We start from the raw sequence: 20,533 nt of genomic DNA on the forward strand, positions 1-20,533 counted from the left end.
GATCCGGAGACAAATTCCTTGTATGTGCATTCATATTTGGCCAATTAAAATTATTCAAACATAAAATCTCCCAATCAGAGTGGCACCTTTTCCTGCCTTCAAGATACAGGTGTACCAAATGATTGCCTGTTGCTGTTCAGAAGGCAAACTCATAAGAGAGAGGTTTTCTGTTCATTAACCATTGTGCATGAACATTCCAAGTAAGGTACAGCTGTTTCAGCCTTTGATATACATCCAAAATCTTGAATGAAAGGAAGCACCAAAACTCATCGCCTGCAGAACTTTTTAAGGTAAGTTAAAAACTGTTTACTCTTTCTGGCAATGTACTACTGTTTGTGTTTTTGTGTGCGCTATTTGTGCAACCTGACACAGACAGAGTGAGTGAGCTTTCTTTTCTCTTATGTTTGGACTATGTGATTAGTGTGGCAATGTGTTCTGTGTATCAAAGCATGGGTTGTTAATGATGTATTAACAGCAGCGTACGTTTTTGTTGCAAACCGTATTTAAAGTCCAGGCACTCTGTGACCAATGAATTCCCCCTGTATACCCCAGAGCATTTAAAGTATTGGGGGCTTTTTCTTCCCATGGATGTTTACTTTTATTTTCATTTAACTGTTTTGTTGTTTCACATCAGTGTCATTGTGCATATAAGCAGGGCGTATGTCTGTAAACCTGCTTATGTGAGGTGTATCGGATTGTGGTGCACATTAAGTATGACAAATACAGTGTCAGTCAAAAATTTGGACTTACTTTCCCTTTGGAAAGTCCCCATGGGAAAGACCCAATGGGTTGCTGGGTCTTACCTGAGCCTGAAGTGTCAGGATTTGTTTCTCCAGGTTCTTGCGTGCCTCCTCATCCTCCTCCTGCTGCTCCTGCAGAGCAATCTTCTCTTCCTCCAACTGCCGCATACGACTGCTGAGGTTCAGTTTCTGCCGGGTCTCTTCCTGAAGCAGCTCCTAAAGTCACAATTCGTCAACATAATTTAGCAGCAGGTAACAGAGAATCTTGGTTTGATCATTTACGCTCACAAAGGAATATATGACAGTTCTTATGTGGGACCTGTGTGTCTTGTAGCTGACTCTCCAGCCCAGCCACATCTTTGGCCAACTTTATGCCCTTCCTCTCTGCATCCTCCAGCATGGTCGACACATTGTCCAACTCTGACTGCAAGGACACCGATAGTTACATTATACTGTTTAATGCTTTCATTTTGGTACCATTTTTATTCCCCTGAACACACCCACAAAAAAATGTAAAACTAAAATTTTTCATGATAACTGAACATTGTATTGCACTGATGTTTACCTGCAGTTTGTGCGTGCGGTCGCCCAGTTCTGCTTTGGCTCGCTCTCCCTCTGTGAGTCTGGCCATAAACTCCTGCAGTTGAGCCTCCAGTTTCTTCCTCTTGTGTTCAGATTCGGTCTTGGTCTGCTGCAGACTCTTCAGCTCACAGGCCAGCTCCTTGTTGACGCTCTCTTGGCTCTGCTTTGTTTTCTCCAGGTTGGCCTTGAACTATAGATATAATCAAAACCCAACAACAGGCCTGAGTGTACCCATAGGATTCCACAAATTCGATTCATTTCAGTATCAATTATCAGGTGATCATTTCTATGACTAAAGCTGACCTCCCATTGCCGATTTTTGACTGCTTAACAGTTAAATTAAAAATGAGTCATTTGGCAAAATGGCAGTCTAAAGCACACATTTAATTTATAATGTCATAAAACAGAGAAAAGAAACAAAAGCAGATCCACCTTGGATCTGCTGTGGCGACCCCGACTGAAAACAAGGGAGCAGCTGAAGGGACTTAGTATATCAGAAATGCTGATTAGATTTTTTGCACCAGAGAACTGACGTCAGGTTTGTCTGCAGGCACAGAAATACTGTATTTTCTGGACTATAGAGCGCACCTGAATATTAGCCGCACTCACCAATTTTAAAAAGAAAAAAGAAATTGGACATAAATTGGCCGCACTTGTCTATAAGCCGCGAGTCTCCACATTGTAACATGAGATATTTACACAGCAAGATCCTAGACAGAACGATTTTTTAAACTTTTAATTAAATATGTACTGCAAATGCTTTTTTTCCCTGAAGTGTTACACGTAAATATTGACACGCACGTCATCACCGCGTGCACGGTGTCTCTGCTCCACATGGAGAACTGGGCAATTTTAACTTTTTCTTGAGATTTCATCTCATGCAGCCAGGATTAGATGGAGTCTGTTTATATAAGGCGTTAATGAGGCGCTTTGACTTTTTCGACTTGTTGTGCCAAGACAGAGAACCGGTTTGGAAGGGTTGGGGAGAAGGCTCTGCTCCTCTAACTGATCTGACGGTGCAACTGGACTTTTCTTCACTAAAATGAACAGGGAAGACCTTACATTTACACTGTGTGTGAATTTACACCGCATGAGGAGCGCAGCTTTCAGGAAATCAATTGACAGCATCAACTGACATATTTGGACTAATGGAAAAGCCTGTGAAAATCCATAAATTAGCGGCATCATTGTAAAATCTGCAGTGTTCAAAGCGTGTGAAAAAAGTAGCTTATAGTCAGGAAATTACAGTATCTCAATATGCAAACTGTCAGAATATATTTAAATAGCCATCAAAATAACAAATTTTGTCTAGACTTGTTTTTTTTAACACTGCATGTTATTTTAGTTTCTGAAATGAAATGAAAATAGCTTAAAAAAAAGTCCAAGCAGAAGATAAGAATATTTGTAACTATTGTCTTATTTGAGTGTTCACTGTGAATATTTCAGGTTTTCTTCAACATACAATATTATTTATGTGGAAGAGGTGCGTTACCCTCTTGGCCTGCTCCAGCTGCTCAGACAGCTCTTCTAAGGCTGTGGAGTGTCTCTGACGCATCTCCTGAATTTGAGCCTCATGGTTTTTAGTCTCCTCGTCGATGGCCTTCTTCAGCTCCGCCACTTCTTGTTCACGCTTTGTCCTACAAAAAAACAAAGAAAAAAGAGAGAAGACTGAACGTTTAGACAGCTTATTCATCTGCAAATACTAATCACTGTGGTGTCACACATCGAGAAAAGCATGTACGGTGTATGTTTTACATACATTTTGTCATGATTTGACTTGTGTGAGGTACTGGGGGTCTGACTTTTAATTAAGACTCGGAGCCCTCTAAAAGAGGTAAAAACAACAGCTTGGAAGTGGTGGTGTGTGTGTGTGTGTGGGGGCGGGGATTTGAAACATTTACACATCCTGCTCAGCTGTAATTGTAAATATGAATGCTACAATTTTAGCATTAATGTTGCTCAGTGTTAGCCAACGAACATTGAGTAACATTAGTGAACTAATATACCAAACATTAGCTCACTATGTTGGGTAACAATAGCTCACTATTGCTACCCAACATAGTGAGCTAATGTTACCCAACATAGTGAGCTAATGTTAACCAATATTACCTCACTAATGTTGGATAACATTATTAGCGAACTAATGTTGAGTGACGTTACTAAACTAATGCTATCTAACGTTAGCTCACTAATACTAGGTAACATTAGAGAACTATTGTTACCCAACATTAGTGAGCTAATGTTGGACAACATTATTAGCTCACTAATGTTGAGTGACATTACTGAACTAATGTTACCAAATGTTAGCTCACTAATATTGGGTAACATTAGTAAACTATTGTTACCCAACATTAGTGACGTAATATTGGGTAACATTAGTGAACTATTGTTACCCAATATTAGTGAGGTAATGTTGTGTAGCATTATTCACTCACTAATATTGAGTGACCTTACTGAATTAATGTTATCCAACATTAGTGAGCTAATGTTGAATAACATTATTAGCTCACTAATGTTGAGTGACATTACTAAACTAATGCTACATAACGTTAGCTCACTAATGTTGGGTAACATTACTGAACTAATGTTACCCAACATTAGTGAGCTAATGTTACCAAACATTAGTGAGGTAATATTGGGTAACATTACCAACAACATTAGTGAACTATTGTTACCCAACATTAGTGAGATAATGTTGTGTAGCATTATTTACTCACTAATGTTAAGTGACATTACTGAACTAATGTTACCCAATATTAGTGAGCTAATGTTGGATAACAACAGCTCACTAATGTCACCAAATGTTGAGCAACAATAGTGAGCTAATGTTACCCAACATTAGTTCACTAATGTTGGGCAACATTAGTGAACTAAAGCTAGGAAAGTCACCCACCCACAGTCACTCCTGATAGTCATTGTATAATTCACACTAATGAATGCATTGATCTTGTCCATTAAGTGCCTGTGAGGTGGAGGTGAGAGTAAAATGCTGATTACCTAAGCTCCTGCTGTGCAGCAGTGGTGTCCAGCGTGTCCTCCAGTTCTGTCTTCAGGGCCTCCAGCTCTTCACTCAGGTCCCTCTTGAGTTTCTCTGCCTTGTTCCGGGCTTGTTTCTCAGATTCAAGGTCCTCCTGCAGCTCGGACAGCTGGGCCTGCAGCTCCCTCACCTGTTTCAGAGCGTTGTTCTTCTGGCTCACCTCTTCTTCACCCCTGTTCAGTACAGAGCACATCGAGGTGCAGGAGACAAGGTTTATATTTATATCTGCAGTTCAAAAGCCAAAGTGGTCCAATTCACAGAGATAATGTAGAAAGTAAAGTGCAGACGTCACAGTTTTGTACTGTTAAATCACAAAGCATCATTTAATAACTTAAAAATGTTCTTTCAGCATCTCCCTTTTTGCTCAGAATTGTCACAGTGGCTCTGATATGGTTGGGCACAACCTTTATGCCGGATACCTTTCCTGACATGACTCCACAAGACATGGAGAATGTCTGTCTTGAATCAGGAACCTTCACATTTAATATCTTTAAAACACATTGCTAAATATCTAAAGTTGCTAAATATCTAAAGTTTATGAATAAATATGAATGCGCCTATTACTCTGTTGTGATCAACAAAAACAAGCATAACTCAAAGTTCTTGTTCAACACGGTGGCAACACTTATTCATGGACAACCACCTGTGAGTCGCTCTCCTTTTACAGCACAGCAAGATTTCTTGGATTACTTTGAGAAAAAATAGATGACATTAGGTTAAATATATCCCAGCCTGCCTTAACCCAGCCACTACACACTGCTACTGAGGTGGGTGCCATTACCTAGATTTACAGAATTTGATAGTACCTTATTGGCGTGCTGACAAAACTCGTAACGTCTACAAAAAGCACAACCTGTTTATTTGATCCTATGCCAACAAAACTGTTTAAGGACCTGTGGCCCACTCTTGGGCCAACTGTGTTGGAAATTATTAATCTTTCTTTAACTTCTGGATCTGTTCCTAAATGTTTCAAATCTGCAGTAATTAAACCATTACTTAAGAAACCTAATCTTGACCCAAGTGTATTGAAAAACTATAAGCCGATATCAAACCATTAAACCATTACTTAAAAAGCCATCACTTGACCCAGCTATCTTAGCTAATTATAGGCCAATCTCCAACCTTCCTTTTCTCTCAAAAATTCTTGAAAGGGTAGTTGTAAAACAGCTAACTGATCATCTGCAGAGGAATGGTCTATTTGAAGAGTTTCAGTCAGGTTTTAGAATTCATCATAGTACAGAAACAGCATTAGTGAAGGTTACAAATGATCTTCTTATGGCCTCGGACAGTGGACTCATCTCTGTGCTTGTTCTGTTAGACCTCAGTGCTGCTTTTGATACTGTTGACCATAAAATTTTATTACAGAGATTAGAGCATGCCATAGGTATTAAAGGCACTGCGCTGCGGTGGTTTGAATCATATTTGTCTAATAGATTACAATTTGTTCATGTAAATGGGGAATCTTCTTCACAGACTAAAGTTAATTATGGAGTTCCACAAGGTTCTGTGCTAGGACCAATTTTATTCACTTTATACATGCTTCCCTTAGGCAGTATTATTAGACGGTATTGCTTAAATTTTCATTGTTACGCAGATGATACCCAGCTTTATCTATCCATGAAGCCAGAGGACACACACCAATTAGCTAAACTGCAGGATTGTCTTACAGACATAAAGACATGGATGACCTCTAATTTCCTGCTTTTAAACTCAGATAAAACTGAAGTTATTGTACTTGGCCCCACAAATCTTAGAAACATGGTGTCTAACCAGATCCTTACTCTGGATGGCATTACCCTGACCTCTAGTAATACTGTGAGAAATCTTGGAGTCATTTTTGATCAGGATATGTCATTCAAAGCGCATATTAAACAAATATGTAGGACTGCTTTTTTGCATTTACGCAATATCTCTAAAATCAGAAAGGTCTTGTCTCAGAGTGATGCTGAAAAACTAATTCATGCATTTATTTCCTCTAGGCTAGGTTTTGAATAATCAGGTCCCATCTTATCTTAGGGACCTCGTAGTACCATATCACCCCAATAGAGCGCTTCGCTCTCAGACTGCAGGCTTACTTGTAGTTCCTAGGGTTTGTAAGAGTAGAATGGGAGGCAGAGCCTTCAGCTTTCAGGCTCCTCTCCTGTGGAACCAGCTCCCAATTCAGATCAGGGAGACAGACACCCTCTCTACTTTTAAGATTAGGCTTAAAACTTTCCTTTTTGCTAAAGCTTATAGTTAGGGCTGGATCAGGTGACCCTGAACCATCCCTTAGTTATGCTGCTATAGACTCTCTCCCTCAGCCCTAACCAGTCCCAGCAGAAGACTGCCCCTCCCTGAGCCTGGTTCTGCTGGAGGTTTTCTTCCTGTTAAAAGGGAGTTTTTCCTTCCCACTGTAGCCAAGTGCTTGCTCACGGGGTCGTTTTGACCGTTGGGGTTTTACATAATTATTGTATGGCCTTGCCTTACAATATAAAGCGCCTTGGGGCAACTGTTTGTTGTGATTTGGCGCTATATAAAAAAAAAATTGATTGATTGATATCATTTTGCTCTAAAATTTTGGAAAAGGTGGTTTCACAGCAGCTTGTGGACCACCTTACTGAGAATAATCTTTTTGAGCCACTGCAGTCTGCTTTTAGAAAATATCATTCCACAGAGACTGCTCTCACTAAAGTAGTGAATGATCTTCTGCTTGCAATGGATTCGGACACCACTACGGTTCTGTTGCTGTTAGATCTCAGTGCTGCGTTTGATACTGTGGATCACCATATTCTACTCGACAGGCTGGAGAATCATTTTGGGATTACTGGGAGTGCCCTTGCATGGTTGACATCATACTTGAACAGTCGTTCTCACTGTGTTTTGTACAGTAACACTACCTCTAACCTTAGTGACATGAATTTGGGGTTCCACAGGGGTCCGTCTTAGGCCCCCTGCTTTTCTCCCTTTATATAGCACCCCTTGGGCACATACTGCAGTGTTTTGAGGTTCCCTTTCATTGCTATGCTGATGATGCTCAGTTATACAGTGAGGAAAATAAGTATTTGAACACACTGCGATTTTGCAAGTTCTCCCACTTAGAAATAATGGAGGGGTCTGAAATTTTCAACTTAGGTGCATGTCCACTGTGAGAGACATAATCTAAAAAAAAACATCCAGAAATCACAATGTATGATTTTTTAAATAATTTATTTGTATGTTACTGCTGCAAATAAGTATTTGAACACCTACCATCCAGCAAGAATTCTGGCTCACACAGACCTGTTAATGTTTCTTTAAGAAGCCCCCTTATTCTGTTCAAATACTTATTTCCCTCACTGTACATGCCGATAACTGCTGGGAATCGCTTCCACATAAAATCCTTAGAAGATTGCCTTACATCAGTGAAAAGCTGGATGTCTAGCAATTTCCTACTTTTAAACTCTGATAAGACTGATATGAAGGTTCTTGGTCCAGTGAGACATCGGCACCAATTTGACCAGCTAACGCTTAGCCTAGGCTCGTGTGTCACAAATCACACTGACAAAGTGAGGAACCTTGGGGTAATTTTTGATCCTATGTTGTCCTTTGACCTCCACATTAGAGATATTAATGAGGACTGCTTTCTTCCACCTGCGAAATATAGCAAAGATTCGTCTCATCCTGTCTATGGCTGATGCTGAGACCCTGATTCATGCATTTGTTTCTTCTAGATTGGACTACTGCAATGTTTTATTTTCTGGTTTACCACAGTCCAGCATTAGGGCTCTCCAATTGGTTCAAAATGCTGCTGCCAGACTTTTGACACGAAGCAGAAAGTTTGATCACATTACACCCATTTTGGCATCTCTTCACTGGCTCCCTGTCCCAGTGAAATCATATTTTAAGGTTCTGCTACTAGTCTATAAAATTGTTCATGGACTGACACCTCCCTACTTAGCTAACCTAATTAAACCCTATGTACCGGCCCGGGCTCTGCGTTCTCAAGCTGCAGGACTACTTTGTGTCCCTAGGGTGAATAAAAAGTCCATGGGTCACTGAGCTTTCTCTTATCGTACCTCTGTTCTGTGGAATGATCTCCCTGCATCAATAAAACAGTCAGATTCTGTAGAGTCTTTCAAGTCCAGACTTAAGACACAGTTATTTTCTTTCGTATGGCTAGCACACTGGCATAGTATGTTACTCTGCTTTTTACCCTTTTAAATTCATTTTATTAGGAAATTGAGCGGGCCAAGCCCTCAAATTTAGTGAAGCATAGGGCTAGTGGCCGGCGATCACCTTAGTATTTCTTCTGTTTTTCTTGTTGCTTAATGCTGACAGATTATGAAGTATTTGTTGTCTTTCTGATGCCTGATTCTGTTTTTTCTCTCTGTTTGAGGTGTGGCTCCATCCAGAGATGGGTGTGTTGTCTACTTCTACAACCCTCCCGTCCTGTGCACCGGCATTTCCTGTATATTCGTTTTGTAAATTGTTTTGTCAATGGTGCTGCTAGCATGGTCCAATCAGAGGGTCGCCCCCTTTGAGTTGGGTCTGCTTGAGGTTTCTTCCTCAAATCATCAGAGGGAGTTTTTCCTTACCACTGTCGCCTGTGTGCTTGCTCTGGGGGTTGGTAAGCTTAGACCTTACTTGTATGAAGCACCTTGAGGCAATTTTATTGTGATTTGGTGCTATATAAATGAAAATAAATTAAATTAAATTAAATGACTAAGATGACTAAGATGTATGGTTGGCCACTTCATCATAAAAAAAATTGCATAGTTTCTTTTAGTTTTGGTTTACTGCAATTTATAGAAAATTCAAGTTGTATTTAATCAGATTTTTCCACTCGTTTGACTTGAGGAATCATTGGCAACTGTTTTTGCGTTGTCATTTACCTACCAAGAAATCAAATTTTACAATGTTTTAAAATGAGATTTGTGACTTGTTAACTGATTAATTATTTTAATGGAAAAAGGTACAGATGTTTTTTTTTTTATTAGAATCGGAATGTTTAGATATTGCAAATTAAATTTTCTTTTGATGCGCTGATAAAGAGGAAAAAACTTTTAGCAAAATTCTAAGACAAGTTGTGCACAACACACTAAGGGATTTAAAGGATTAACTGCTTTTGCAAACGTGACAATTAAAGCTTAACTGCTTAATTGTAGCAACATGTGAAACACTTGTTATAGTTGATTGCATATTTTGTTTCCCATTTAAACAAACATGTTTTTTGAGGTACTAGCTTATGTAACTACATTAAGTAAATACAACATTTAATTTTTTTTGGCGTGTCGATTACTGTTCAAAAGTTTGTAAACAGCATATTCAATAAATTTTTATTCTAAATTAAAGTCCATATTGAAATGTGTTTCTTCATAATTGGCTATACTAAAATTCCTAATCATGTTGAATCACTGACAAGAACTTTTTTGTTTTTAATGAAAATAATAAATCATGAGATGCTGGCTTAAATATGACTGTTTTGTTTGAACACTTTATTTTTACACTGTCAAGAATAGTCATTTTAAAAAAAGGACATTGATATAAATAAGGGAAAAGGCTGATGTTTCTGAACTTTTGAACAGCCGTGTATTTGTCAGAAGTATTTCAACATTCGAAAACGAAACAGCAAACACACTTACACTGTTTAAAAAAATGTAGTCTATGTGTAAGCACACGCAGTGCCACTGGATGGCAGCAGAGACACAGAAAAGCCAAAGAAAAAGTCTGATTTTATTTTACCTTTTTTTTTACCCCAATTTTCCCAGTGATGATTCTGGAGTATTTCTTGATAGAGCTGTTTGTTGTTACACTTCTAAATTAATATCAAATCAAATCAATTTAATTTATATAGCGCCAAATCACAACAAACAGTTGCCCCAAGGCGCTTCATATTGCAAGGCAAAAGCCATACAATAATCACAGAAAAACCTCAACGGTCAAAACGACCCCCTATGAGCAAGCACTTGGCGACAGTGGGAAGGAAAAACTCCCTTTTAACAGGAAGAAACCTCCAGCAGAACCAGGCTCAGGGAGGGGCAGTCTTCTGCTGGGACTGGTTGGGGCTGAGGGAGAGAACCAGGAAAAAGACATGCTGTGGAGGGGAGCAGAGATCAATAACTAATGATTAAATGCAGAGTGGTGCATACAGAGCAAAAAGAGGTGAATAAAAAGAAACAGTGCATCGTGGGAACCCCCCAGCAGTCTAAGTCTATAGCAGCATAACTAAGGTATGGTTCAGGGTCACCTGATCCAACCCTAACTATAAGCTTTAGCAAAAAGGAAAGTTTTAAGCCTAATCTTAAAAGTAGAGAGGGTGTCTGTCTCCCTGATCTGAATTGGGAGCTGGTTCCACAGGAGAGGAGCCTGAAAGCTGAAGGCTCTGCCTCCCATTCTACTCTTACAAACCCTAGGAACTACAAGTAAGCCTGCAGTCTGAGAGCGAAGCGCTCTATTGGGGTGATATGGTACTACGAGGTCCCTAAGATAAGATGGGACCTGATTATTCAAAACCTTATAAGTAAGAAGAAGAATTTTAAATTCTATTCTAGAATTAACAGGAAGCCAATGAAGAGAGGCCAATATGGGTGAGATATGCTCTCTCCTTCTAGTCCCCGTTAGTACTCTAGCTGCAGCATTTTGAATTAACTGAAGGCTTTTTAGGGAACTTTTAGGACAACCTGATAATAATGAATTACAATAGTCCAGCCTAGAGGAAATAAATGCATGAATTAGTTTTTCAGCATCACTCTGAGACAAGACCTTTCTAATTTTAAAGATATTGCGTAAATGCAAAAAAGCAGTCCTACATATTTGTTTAATATGCGCTTTGAATGACATATCCTGATCAAAAATGACTCCAAGATTTCTCACAGTATTACTAGAGGTCAGGGTAATGCCATCCAGAGTAAGGATCTGATTAGACACCATGTTTCTAAGATTTGTGGGGCCAAGTACAATAACTTCAGTTTTATCTGAGTTTAAAAGCAGGAAATTAGAGGTCATCCATGTCTTTATGTCTGTAAGACAATCCTGCAGTTTAGCTAATTGGTGTGTGTCCTCTGCCTTCATGGATAGATAAAGCTGGGTATCATCTGCGTAACAATGAAAATTTAAGCAATACCGTCTAATAATACTGCCTAAGGGAAGCATGTATAAAGTGAATAAAATTGGTCCTAGCACAGAACCTTGTGGAACTCCATAATTAACTTTAGTCTGTGAAGAAAATTCCCCATTTACATGAACAAATTGTAATCTATTAGACAAATATGATTCAAACCACCGCAGAGCAGTGCCTTTAATACCTATGGCATGCTCTAATCTCTGTAATAAAATTTTATGATCAACAGTATCAAAAGCAGCACTGAGGTCTAACAGAACAAGCACAGAGATGAGTCCACTGTCCGAGGCCATAAGAAGATCATTTGTAACCTTCACTAATGCTGTTTCTGTACTATGATGAATTCTAAAACCTGACTGAAACTCTTCAAATAGACCATTCCTCTGCAGATGATCAGTTAGCTGTTTTACAACTACCCTTTCAAGAATTTTTGAGAGAAAAGGAAGGTTGGAGATTGGCCTATAATTAGCTAAGATAGCTGGGTCAAGTGATGGCTTTTTAAGTAATGGTTTAATTACTGCCACCTTAAAAGCCTGTGGTATATAGCCAACTAATAAAGATAGATTGATCATATTTAAGATCGAAGCATTAATTAATGGTAGGGCTTCCTTGAGCAGCCTGGTAGGAATGGGGTCTAATAAACATGTTGATGGTTTGGATGAAGTAACTAATGAAAATAACTCAGACAGAACAATCGGAGAGAAAGAGTCTAACCAAATACCGGCATCACTGAAAGCAGCCAAAGATAACGATACGTCTTTGGGATGGTTATGAGTAATTTTTTCTCTAATAGTTAAAATTTTGTTAGCAAAGAAAGTCATGAAGTCATTACTAGTTAAAGTTAATGGAATACTCAGCTCAATAGAGCTCTGACTCTTTGTCAGCCTGGCTACAGTGCTGAAAAGAAACCTGGGGTTGTTCTTATTTTCTTCAATTAGTGATGAGTAGAAAGATGTCCTAGCTTTACGGAGGGCTTTTTTATAGAGCAACAGACTCTTTTTCCAGGCTAAGTGAAGATCTTCTAAATTAGTGAGACGCGATTTCCTCTCCAACTTACGGGTTATCTGCTTTAAGCTACGAGTTTGTGAGTTATACCACGGAGTCAGGCACTTCTGATTTAAAGCTCTCTTTTTCAGAGGAGCTACAGCATCCAAAGTTGTCTTCAATGAGGATGTAAAACTATTAACGAGATACTCTATCTCACTTACAGAGTTTAGGTAGCTACTCTGCACTGTGTTGTTATATGGCATTAGAGAACATAAAGAAGGAATCATATCCTTAAACCTAGTTACAGCGCTTTCTGAAAGACTTCTAGTGTAATGAAACTTATTCCCCACTGCTGGGTAGTCCATCAGAGTAAATGTAAATGTTATTAAGAAATGATCAGACAGAAGGGAGTTTTCAGGGAATACTGTTAAGTCTTCTATTTCCATACCATAAGTCAGAACAAGATCTAAGATATGATTAAAGTGGTGGGTGGACTCATTTACATTTTGAGCAAAGCCAATAGAGTCTAATAATAGATTAAATGCAGTGTTGAGGCTGTCATTCTCAGCATCTGTGTGGATGTTAAAATCGCCCACTATAATTATCTTATCTGAGCTAAGCACTAAGTCAGACAAAAGGTCTGAAAATTCACAGAGAAACTCACAGTAACGACCAGGTGGACGATAGATAATAACAAATAAAACTGTTTTTTGGGACTTCCAATTTGGATGGACAAGACTAAGAGTCAAGCTTTCAAATGAATTAAAGCTCTGGGTTTTTGATTAATTAATAAGCTGGAATGGAAGATTGCTGCTAATCCTCCGCCCCGGCCCGTGCTACGAGCATTCTGACAGTTAGTGTGACTCGGGGGTGTTGACTCATTTAAACTAACATATTCATCCTGCTGTAACCAGGTTTCTGTAAGGCAGAATAAATCAATATGTTGATCAATATGTTTTCTCCCTCAGCCCCAACCAGTCCCAGCAGAAGACTGCCCCTCCCTGAGCCTGGTTCTGCTGGAGGTTTCTTCCTGTTAAAAGGGAGTTTTTCCTTCCCACTGTAGCCAAGTGCTTGCTCACAGGGGGTCGTTTTGACCGTTGGGGTTTTACATAATTATTGTATGGCCTTGCCTTACAATATAAAGCGCCTTGGGGCAACTGTTTGTTGTGATTTGGCGCTATATAAAAAAATTGATTGATTGATTGATCAATTATTATATCATTTACCAACAGGGACTTAGAAGAGAGAGACCTAATGTTTAATAGACCACATTTAACTGTTTTAGTCTGTGGTGCAGTTGAAGGTGCTATATTATTTTTTCTTTTTTAATTTTTATGCTTAAATAGATTTTTGCTGGTTATTGGTGGTCTGGGAGCAGGCACCATCTTTACAGGGATGGGGTAATGAGGGGATGGCAGGGGGAGAGAAGCTGCAGAGAGGTGTGTAAGACTACAACTCTGCTTCCTGGTCCCAACCCTGGATAGTCACGGTTTGGAGGATTTAAGAAAATTGGCCAGATTTCTAGAAATGAGAGCTGCTCCATCCAAAGTGGGATGGATGCCGTCTCTCCTAACAAGACCAGGTTTTCCTCAGAAGCTTTGCCAATTATCTATGAAGCCCACCTCATTTTTTGGACACCACTCAGACAGCCAGCAATTCAAGGAGAACATGCGGCTAAACATGTCACTCCCGGTCCGATTGGGGAGGGGCCCAGAGAATATGTAAATACTGTAATGGTTTTATAGCTTAGACCTGCAGTATAATGCATATTATGAAACAGCAGGTGTGCTGCAGCTTCAAAATAGTTACCTGAAAGTGAGTCACGCTGTGGCGAACCACACCGAGTCGGGTTCCAGAATGTCTTACCTGGCCTGCAGAATCTGCTGCTCCTCTTCCTTTTTGCACATTTGAGTTTTCAGCTCTTCGGTTTGAGTCTGCAGCTCTGCGATCTGGTCCTGGAAGTCAGACGTCTCTGCCTCCAGTTTCCTCTTCGCCTTCTCCAACTCTTGACGGGTCTTCTCCTCCTTTTTCAGTCGCTCTAAATCAGACAAGCAAGCGCAAACAGGGCTTTAACAACACAGTAGAAATGTTTTTTCATTGTAGCGTTACAAGTTAATCATGCACTTTTAATCAACTTCTCATTTAACAGTTTTATATCCACAAAGAATCTCCACAGGTGTAAACAAAATTAGGCCTGAAACATGTCATTGTAAGCTTCAGTGGCATATAGTACTTCAAAAAATATTTATTATGTACATGCACAGGGAGTGCATCGCCCTTTTAACACTTTTTATTTTTAGGGTGCATCACCTGAATGTCTGTAGCATTTATTGATGACAATCTTTAATATTTGTTTGTAAAACACATAGTAACCTATGTTACCTTACAGAAGGGGTCACCAACCCTGCTTCTAGAAAGCATCTGCCCTGCCTGTTTTCCACGTACACCTACTCAAGTCACACCTGATTTTTTTTTTTTTTAATTGGTGTTTTACAGCTCTTGATAGGCTGAGAACACCTGATAGAGTTAATTGCTTGTGAGTGGAACAGGGAGAGCAGGGCAGGTGCTCTCCAGGAACAGGGCTGGTGACAGAAACTCTGCAGAATACGACCCCTTAATTTTATTCTACATCTCTGCAATTACCCTCCAGGTCAGCCATCATCATCTCCTGCTTGTTCTTGACCTTGCCCAGATTCTTAGCTTTTTCTTCCTCTTCAGCCAGCATGGAGGACATCTCACCGATACGGTCCTCTGTCAGCTTCTTCTCCTGAAGGTGATAGAGAAGAACAGGCACGTTATGTGCAACTGTGTCTGCAACTCTCACTTACAAAATTATCTTAAACTGCCTCTGTAGTGCCGCCATTCCTGAGTATAAATCAAAATGCAACACGCCGTTCCTTCATAAATATGCAACTTGAGTGCATCCACCTTCAGAAACTTGGAGTTCTGATCTTCTAAGAGCAAAATGTCCTCTTCATACTTCTTCATTTTGGCCTCTGCTGTCACTTTTTCCAGCTGGAGCTTCTGCCGGGCAGCTTCTTCCTCATCCAGCTGCTCCTCCAGGTCCTACAAGCACAGTCATACAATTAAAACACATGGGGTTTCTTTAATCGGCCATTTACCACTAAATATGGTTCAGGTTAAACATGTTAAACATATAAATTCCTACAATTCTATGACAATGAACCTACCCCAACGATGAGAAAAATTTATGTTTGAAACGGCTTGTTTTAGACTTTTGTTACACGTCACACATGCTCCGTGAGACACGCCCACATGTCCCAACTTCTTTCTGAAGTATTTTTGGCTACAACCTTTAATATACAAGGTGACCCCCCCCCCCCCCCAAAAAAAATAAAAAGTCATGTTCTTTCCAATATATGCTCCAAATGGCATGAGTTGTTGGTGAAATGGGCCTCCAGGCAAAATATCTTTTCCTTGGTTGACCAAGACATGTTGGGAAAGACGATTGGAGCATATTTTGGAAAGAACATAACTTTTATGCAAAGAGACAAAGATAGCTGAAACTTTGGGGAATGATTGCACACAGACTGAAGGACCTTTGTAGGATTTATTAAATTTTTCTGGGTTCTGGGTTTTGTGGGTCACCCAATACTTTTTTAAGACACCTGTGACCCACACCAGTTCTCTCAGAGTATATAATGTGACCCCTTGAAACACCGTCGCTCTACTCCAACCAGCCAGGCCTTCAGGACTCACCTGGATATGTGACTGCATCTTTTTCTTGTCATTCTGCATGGCCTGGTTTCTCTCCTCCTCCTCCTCCAGCCTGGACTCCAGGTCATGAAGGATTTCCTCCAGCTCTTGTTTCTTAGAAGCCAGGCGCGCCCTCATCTCCTCGGCCTCTGCAAACAGTTCTGTCTCCGCCTGCAGCTGCTCTGCCAGGATGTTCTTCTCCTCCATCAACTACACATTAATTATGTGAATAACAGTCATTAGGACTCCTAAAATGTATGGGAACCTGAGACATGCTACATGGCGCTTACTAAAACTGACCTGCTGGTGTTTCCTTTCCATTTCCACCAGCTCTCCTTCCACTTTGGTTTGTTTCTCCTTCACCTTCACCAGCTCCTCGTCTTTAGCCTGCATCTCCTCCTCCTGTCTGGTCACCTGCAGCAGCGGCTTTACCTGAAAGTGCAGACAAGTGGAAACACTGTTTGTTGTCTGAAAAGAAACCCTGTCTGCACTGGAGATGGTTGAGCTCTATATTCTTGATGATATGCATTTAAACCTTTATAGATGCACAAGAGCACGTGCACACACCTTGGTGAAGAGTCTCCACCACTGCCAGTGACGCAGCTTTAAGTAGGCAGCACAGTTCCTCTGGAGAACCTTCAGAGCACTGAGCTGCTGCTGCTTCTTAGCAAAGGCCCTGAAACATTACAGCACAACAGAACACTGAGACAACAGCACAATCTGCTTCTCTTTTTGTCATGTCAAACTTCCTGTGTGCTATAGACTTATAAAGAGCAGTGGTAGGTCCACAGCGAACATGTTCAGTCCTCACTTGCGAGCCAGATATCCTCGACAGACAGCCTGGAAGTAAATGATGATGTCTGTGATCTTGAGGTCCCTCTCTTCTTCCAGATGAGCCAACACCCCGGCCCTGAAGAAGATCTTACTCTGCCCAATACGGAACAGGTTCCCATCCAGCTCCAGAGCCTGGATCTACAGAGGAAGCAAAATAACACAGATTAAACCAAAGGTAACTGTTTCCTGTGCCTCACTGTGGAATTAAAAGAAAACGGGCTGAAGGAAAAACATTTTTGCAGATCAATTACAAAATGGTTATGTTTTATAAAGAAGAAGAAGAAGATGCAAAGTTTGTACAGGCCTCGATGTCCATTGTCGCCCGTGCTTATCTCCAGATTCCATAGCATAAAGCGGAAAATAATCTACAAATGTGACTCCTCCTGGATGGGACGCCAGGTGACTTCCACAGACAAGCCATTATATTAAACTGCCTGCTGTCTTGGCGATAGCTGGCTTTGCATTTATACCAAAATGAGTGCTGGAGAACAAGAAACCCACACCAATGTGAAATAATATGCCATTTGACATCAAATATGGTGTTCCAAGCTCCACCCACATGCCCTGCTGGGCACTGTGTCATAACTATAGCAACTAATGTGGTTCAGAGCTTGTAACAGGTCACACAGGTCAAATATCATCATTTGCTTTATAGAGTGTGAACGATCAATCAGTGAGATCAGATTTGAAACTGATGTGCAGTAAATCCAATTTGACCTGGCAGTCTGAACAAAGTGGTACCTTACTGAGAAGCAGAGCGAGTCAGTCCTGTGTAGACCATGAAGCCCACTGGTGCTGATCACCAGATTTATAGCATGTAGAGAAAGACAGTCCCCCCCGAAAGGGACGCCAGTCCGATGCATGTTACTTCCCAAGCCAAACACCGGTACCCATTTACAACTAGATGGACTGAGACAATGCTGATTAAGTACCTTGTCCAACGACAGACAGAACGCATGACTAAGAATCGAACCCAGGTCTACATATTTGTAGCCCAAGCCCTTATTCCACTGAGCTCCCTGCGCTATATATTTTTGGGGTTTAAACAGGATTTCATTTCCTGGCAGTTTATTGAATTGCATTGCTGATTAGTTTACATATTTCATGCAGTTACCTTTAAATAATATCCATCATTATCTCACACAGAATATAATTCTTTCAGTCCTTTGTATCCTCTCTATTATAAATGGCTATGCTTCTCACACATGCAACAAAAAAAAAAAAGTGTTTATTTGGGATGAACAAACTGTATATAACTGCAAGTTGTGCATAGCAAGTAATCGTCTGCATTGCAATGAAGTCACAATAGGTTCAGAGTTAATACAGAGTTTTACAAATGTTAAAAAAATGTTGGATCAACCGTAAATTATTTTAAATTCTTAAATTTTAATTTATTAACTGCGAGGGTGTCGCTGGCTGTTGAACACTGTTGGTGCCTGTTGTTGGTAAAATCAGACAAAGAAAAAACAACAACATTGAAAGTATGATATCATACACTGGAAGTTCTCCAAAACTGTGGCACTGTCAGCGGCTACAACTTACAAAAGACAATACTGTAATAACATTGTGATCATGTGCATTACATATACAGTAAGCGCCTATTGCATCATTTTTGTTGCACATGTGAGATCAGCATTATCATCATCACTAATGACTCCAAACAGCATGACGGCATGAAGCATGAAGCAGATGAAAATATTTCCAGGTCCTTACCATTCTCTCACAGGCCTGCTTGCCATCCATGAAGCCCTTTGGAATGGCGTTTGGAGTGAGGATCTCGTACCTGATACAAAGCATGAAGAGAGCATTCAATCACCACACAAAACACTTGAAGAGCAGCAAAGATCAAAAATACTTGTGCTATTTAAAACACAAAGATCTGCAAATATTTAAAACACAAGCGAATTGATTCTCTAAAATACCTAATTATGACAAGTTTGTTGGTTTACTACCATAATAATGGATATCAAAGTATTTAAAGAAAAAAAAACCTATCCCAGCAGTGATGGACAGGTTTTCAGTCTATCACAGGGTACATATGGACAAACACATTCACATCTACATACAATTTAAGGTTTCCAGTCCACCTAACCTGCATGTGTTTGGAAGTAGGAGAAAACTGGAGCCCAATTAATTAATAATTATGAGATGTTATCTTATACAAATAATGAATGTTTATGAGTGAAAATACATTCATTATGAGTGAATAAAAAATTAATTATTTGTTTTATATAACACCTAAAATAGAGCCTTATCATTTGATATTTTATGAATTTATAAACAAGAGAAAAGGCACTTACATTTTGGTGTGTGTCACTGCTCCTTTGAGGTCAAGAGGCTCCAAACAGTCCAACACGAACTTTAAATAGCAATCCAATCCAATCCACACCCCCTAATGTTCGCAAGTGGTCTCCCAGCAAAGTACTAATCAGGACTTGTTCTAGTTTTGAGAACTGAAGGGATAATGATGTAGAATGCAGTCAAACATTACCGCTGTCTGAACTCCTGGAAGACGATACGGTTGGGGAAGCCTTGTCTGCAGATCCGGATCCCCTCCAAAACACCGTTACATCTCAGCTGGTCCAGAACCAGGTGGGGGTCCAGTTTACCAGCCTGGGTAGTGTCAACAATAAGAAGAAATGAGAGAGACGGAAGGAAACAGGGAAGAAAAGTGCAAAATCCAAGCTTTTTGTGATTTATCAGCAGTGATGCTTCAAAAAAGTGTTTATTTCTCCTTTCCAGGAAATCCGAGGTTCGTGCAGTTTCTTGCGGTCACAGTATTGTTTTAAGGAGACGTGGAGGTCACTATATAAAAGACAAAAGCTCATCTGAAATGGACCAGGCTAACACGGAGGTCAACCACCACTTACCCTCTTTTCATGGTTCGGGATGATGCAGCGCACAAAGTTGGGATTGGTGTTCCTCAGTGTAGCCATGAGTTTAGACAGCTGCTCCTTGTACAGCTGGCCCACTGTGCGGAACATGCCCTTCTTTGTTTTGTAGGCAGCACCAAATGCCGTTTCGTTCATACCTGCAACCTGGTCCAGACCTACAATCCGGTCAACTGGGGTCAGAAAAAGAGAAAAGACAAAACGGAGCGATAACCATGTTAATATTAATGTAAAGATGCACAGATACTTGATGTGGCCGGTGTGATATTTGAATGCAAAGTAGAGAATCAGCACAAAATGATGGCAGGAAAGTTTAATTATGATCAAATGTGCAGGATTTGCTCTTTTCTAATGCAGCAGTAAAACAATAACCATGGTGCATTAAACACAATCCCAGCACTGACATGGGCTGCTGCAGTTACACAGACTTACTCTGACCGCTGCAGTCCAGCCAGCAGTCCCTGCACTTGGTCAAAATCAACACCACATTTATATAGCGCTTGATAAAGCAATGACATAGAAATTAAACATGCAATCATATGAGAGTTCATCACAAATAATCACTATGTCCTCGTAGTGCAGACTGTCAGCTTTCATTTAAGGCTAATTACATCCAAATCTTGTGAATGTTGTAGGAATGAAAGAACTTTATGTTCATATGTCTGCG

General features: G+C 40.1%; 1 protein-coding gene across 1 annotated transcript in view; it reads right to left on the reverse strand.

Annotated features, from left to right (window-relative positions):
* The window catches only part of LOC117528469 (myosin-10-like), a 157,257-nt gene that overhangs the window by 10,834 nt on the left and 125,890 nt on the right, over positions 1-20,533 (reverse strand). The window contains 15 exon segments of the mRNA XM_034191105.1: positions 804-956; positions 1,060-1,164; positions 1,306-1,512; positions 2,815-2,959; positions 4,320-4,532; positions 14,291-14,462; positions 15,068-15,191; positions 15,353-15,490; positions 16,145-16,351; positions 16,442-16,573; positions 16,709-16,817; positions 16,953-17,113; positions 18,689-18,758; positions 19,467-19,588; positions 19,846-20,039. Coding sequence (XP_034046996.1) covers positions 804-956; positions 1,060-1,164; positions 1,306-1,512; positions 2,815-2,959; positions 4,320-4,532; positions 14,291-14,462; positions 15,068-15,191; positions 15,353-15,490; positions 16,145-16,351; positions 16,442-16,573; positions 16,709-16,817; positions 16,953-17,113; positions 18,689-18,758; positions 19,467-19,588; positions 19,846-20,039 — 2,252 coding nt within the window.

The sequence above is a fragment of the Thalassophryne amazonica genome, chromosome 16 (assembly GCF_902500255.1).
Source record: "Thalassophryne amazonica chromosome 16, fThaAma1.1, whole genome shotgun sequence".
NCBI lineage: Eukaryota > Metazoa > Chordata > Actinopteri > Batrachoidiformes > Batrachoididae > Thalassophryne > Thalassophryne amazonica.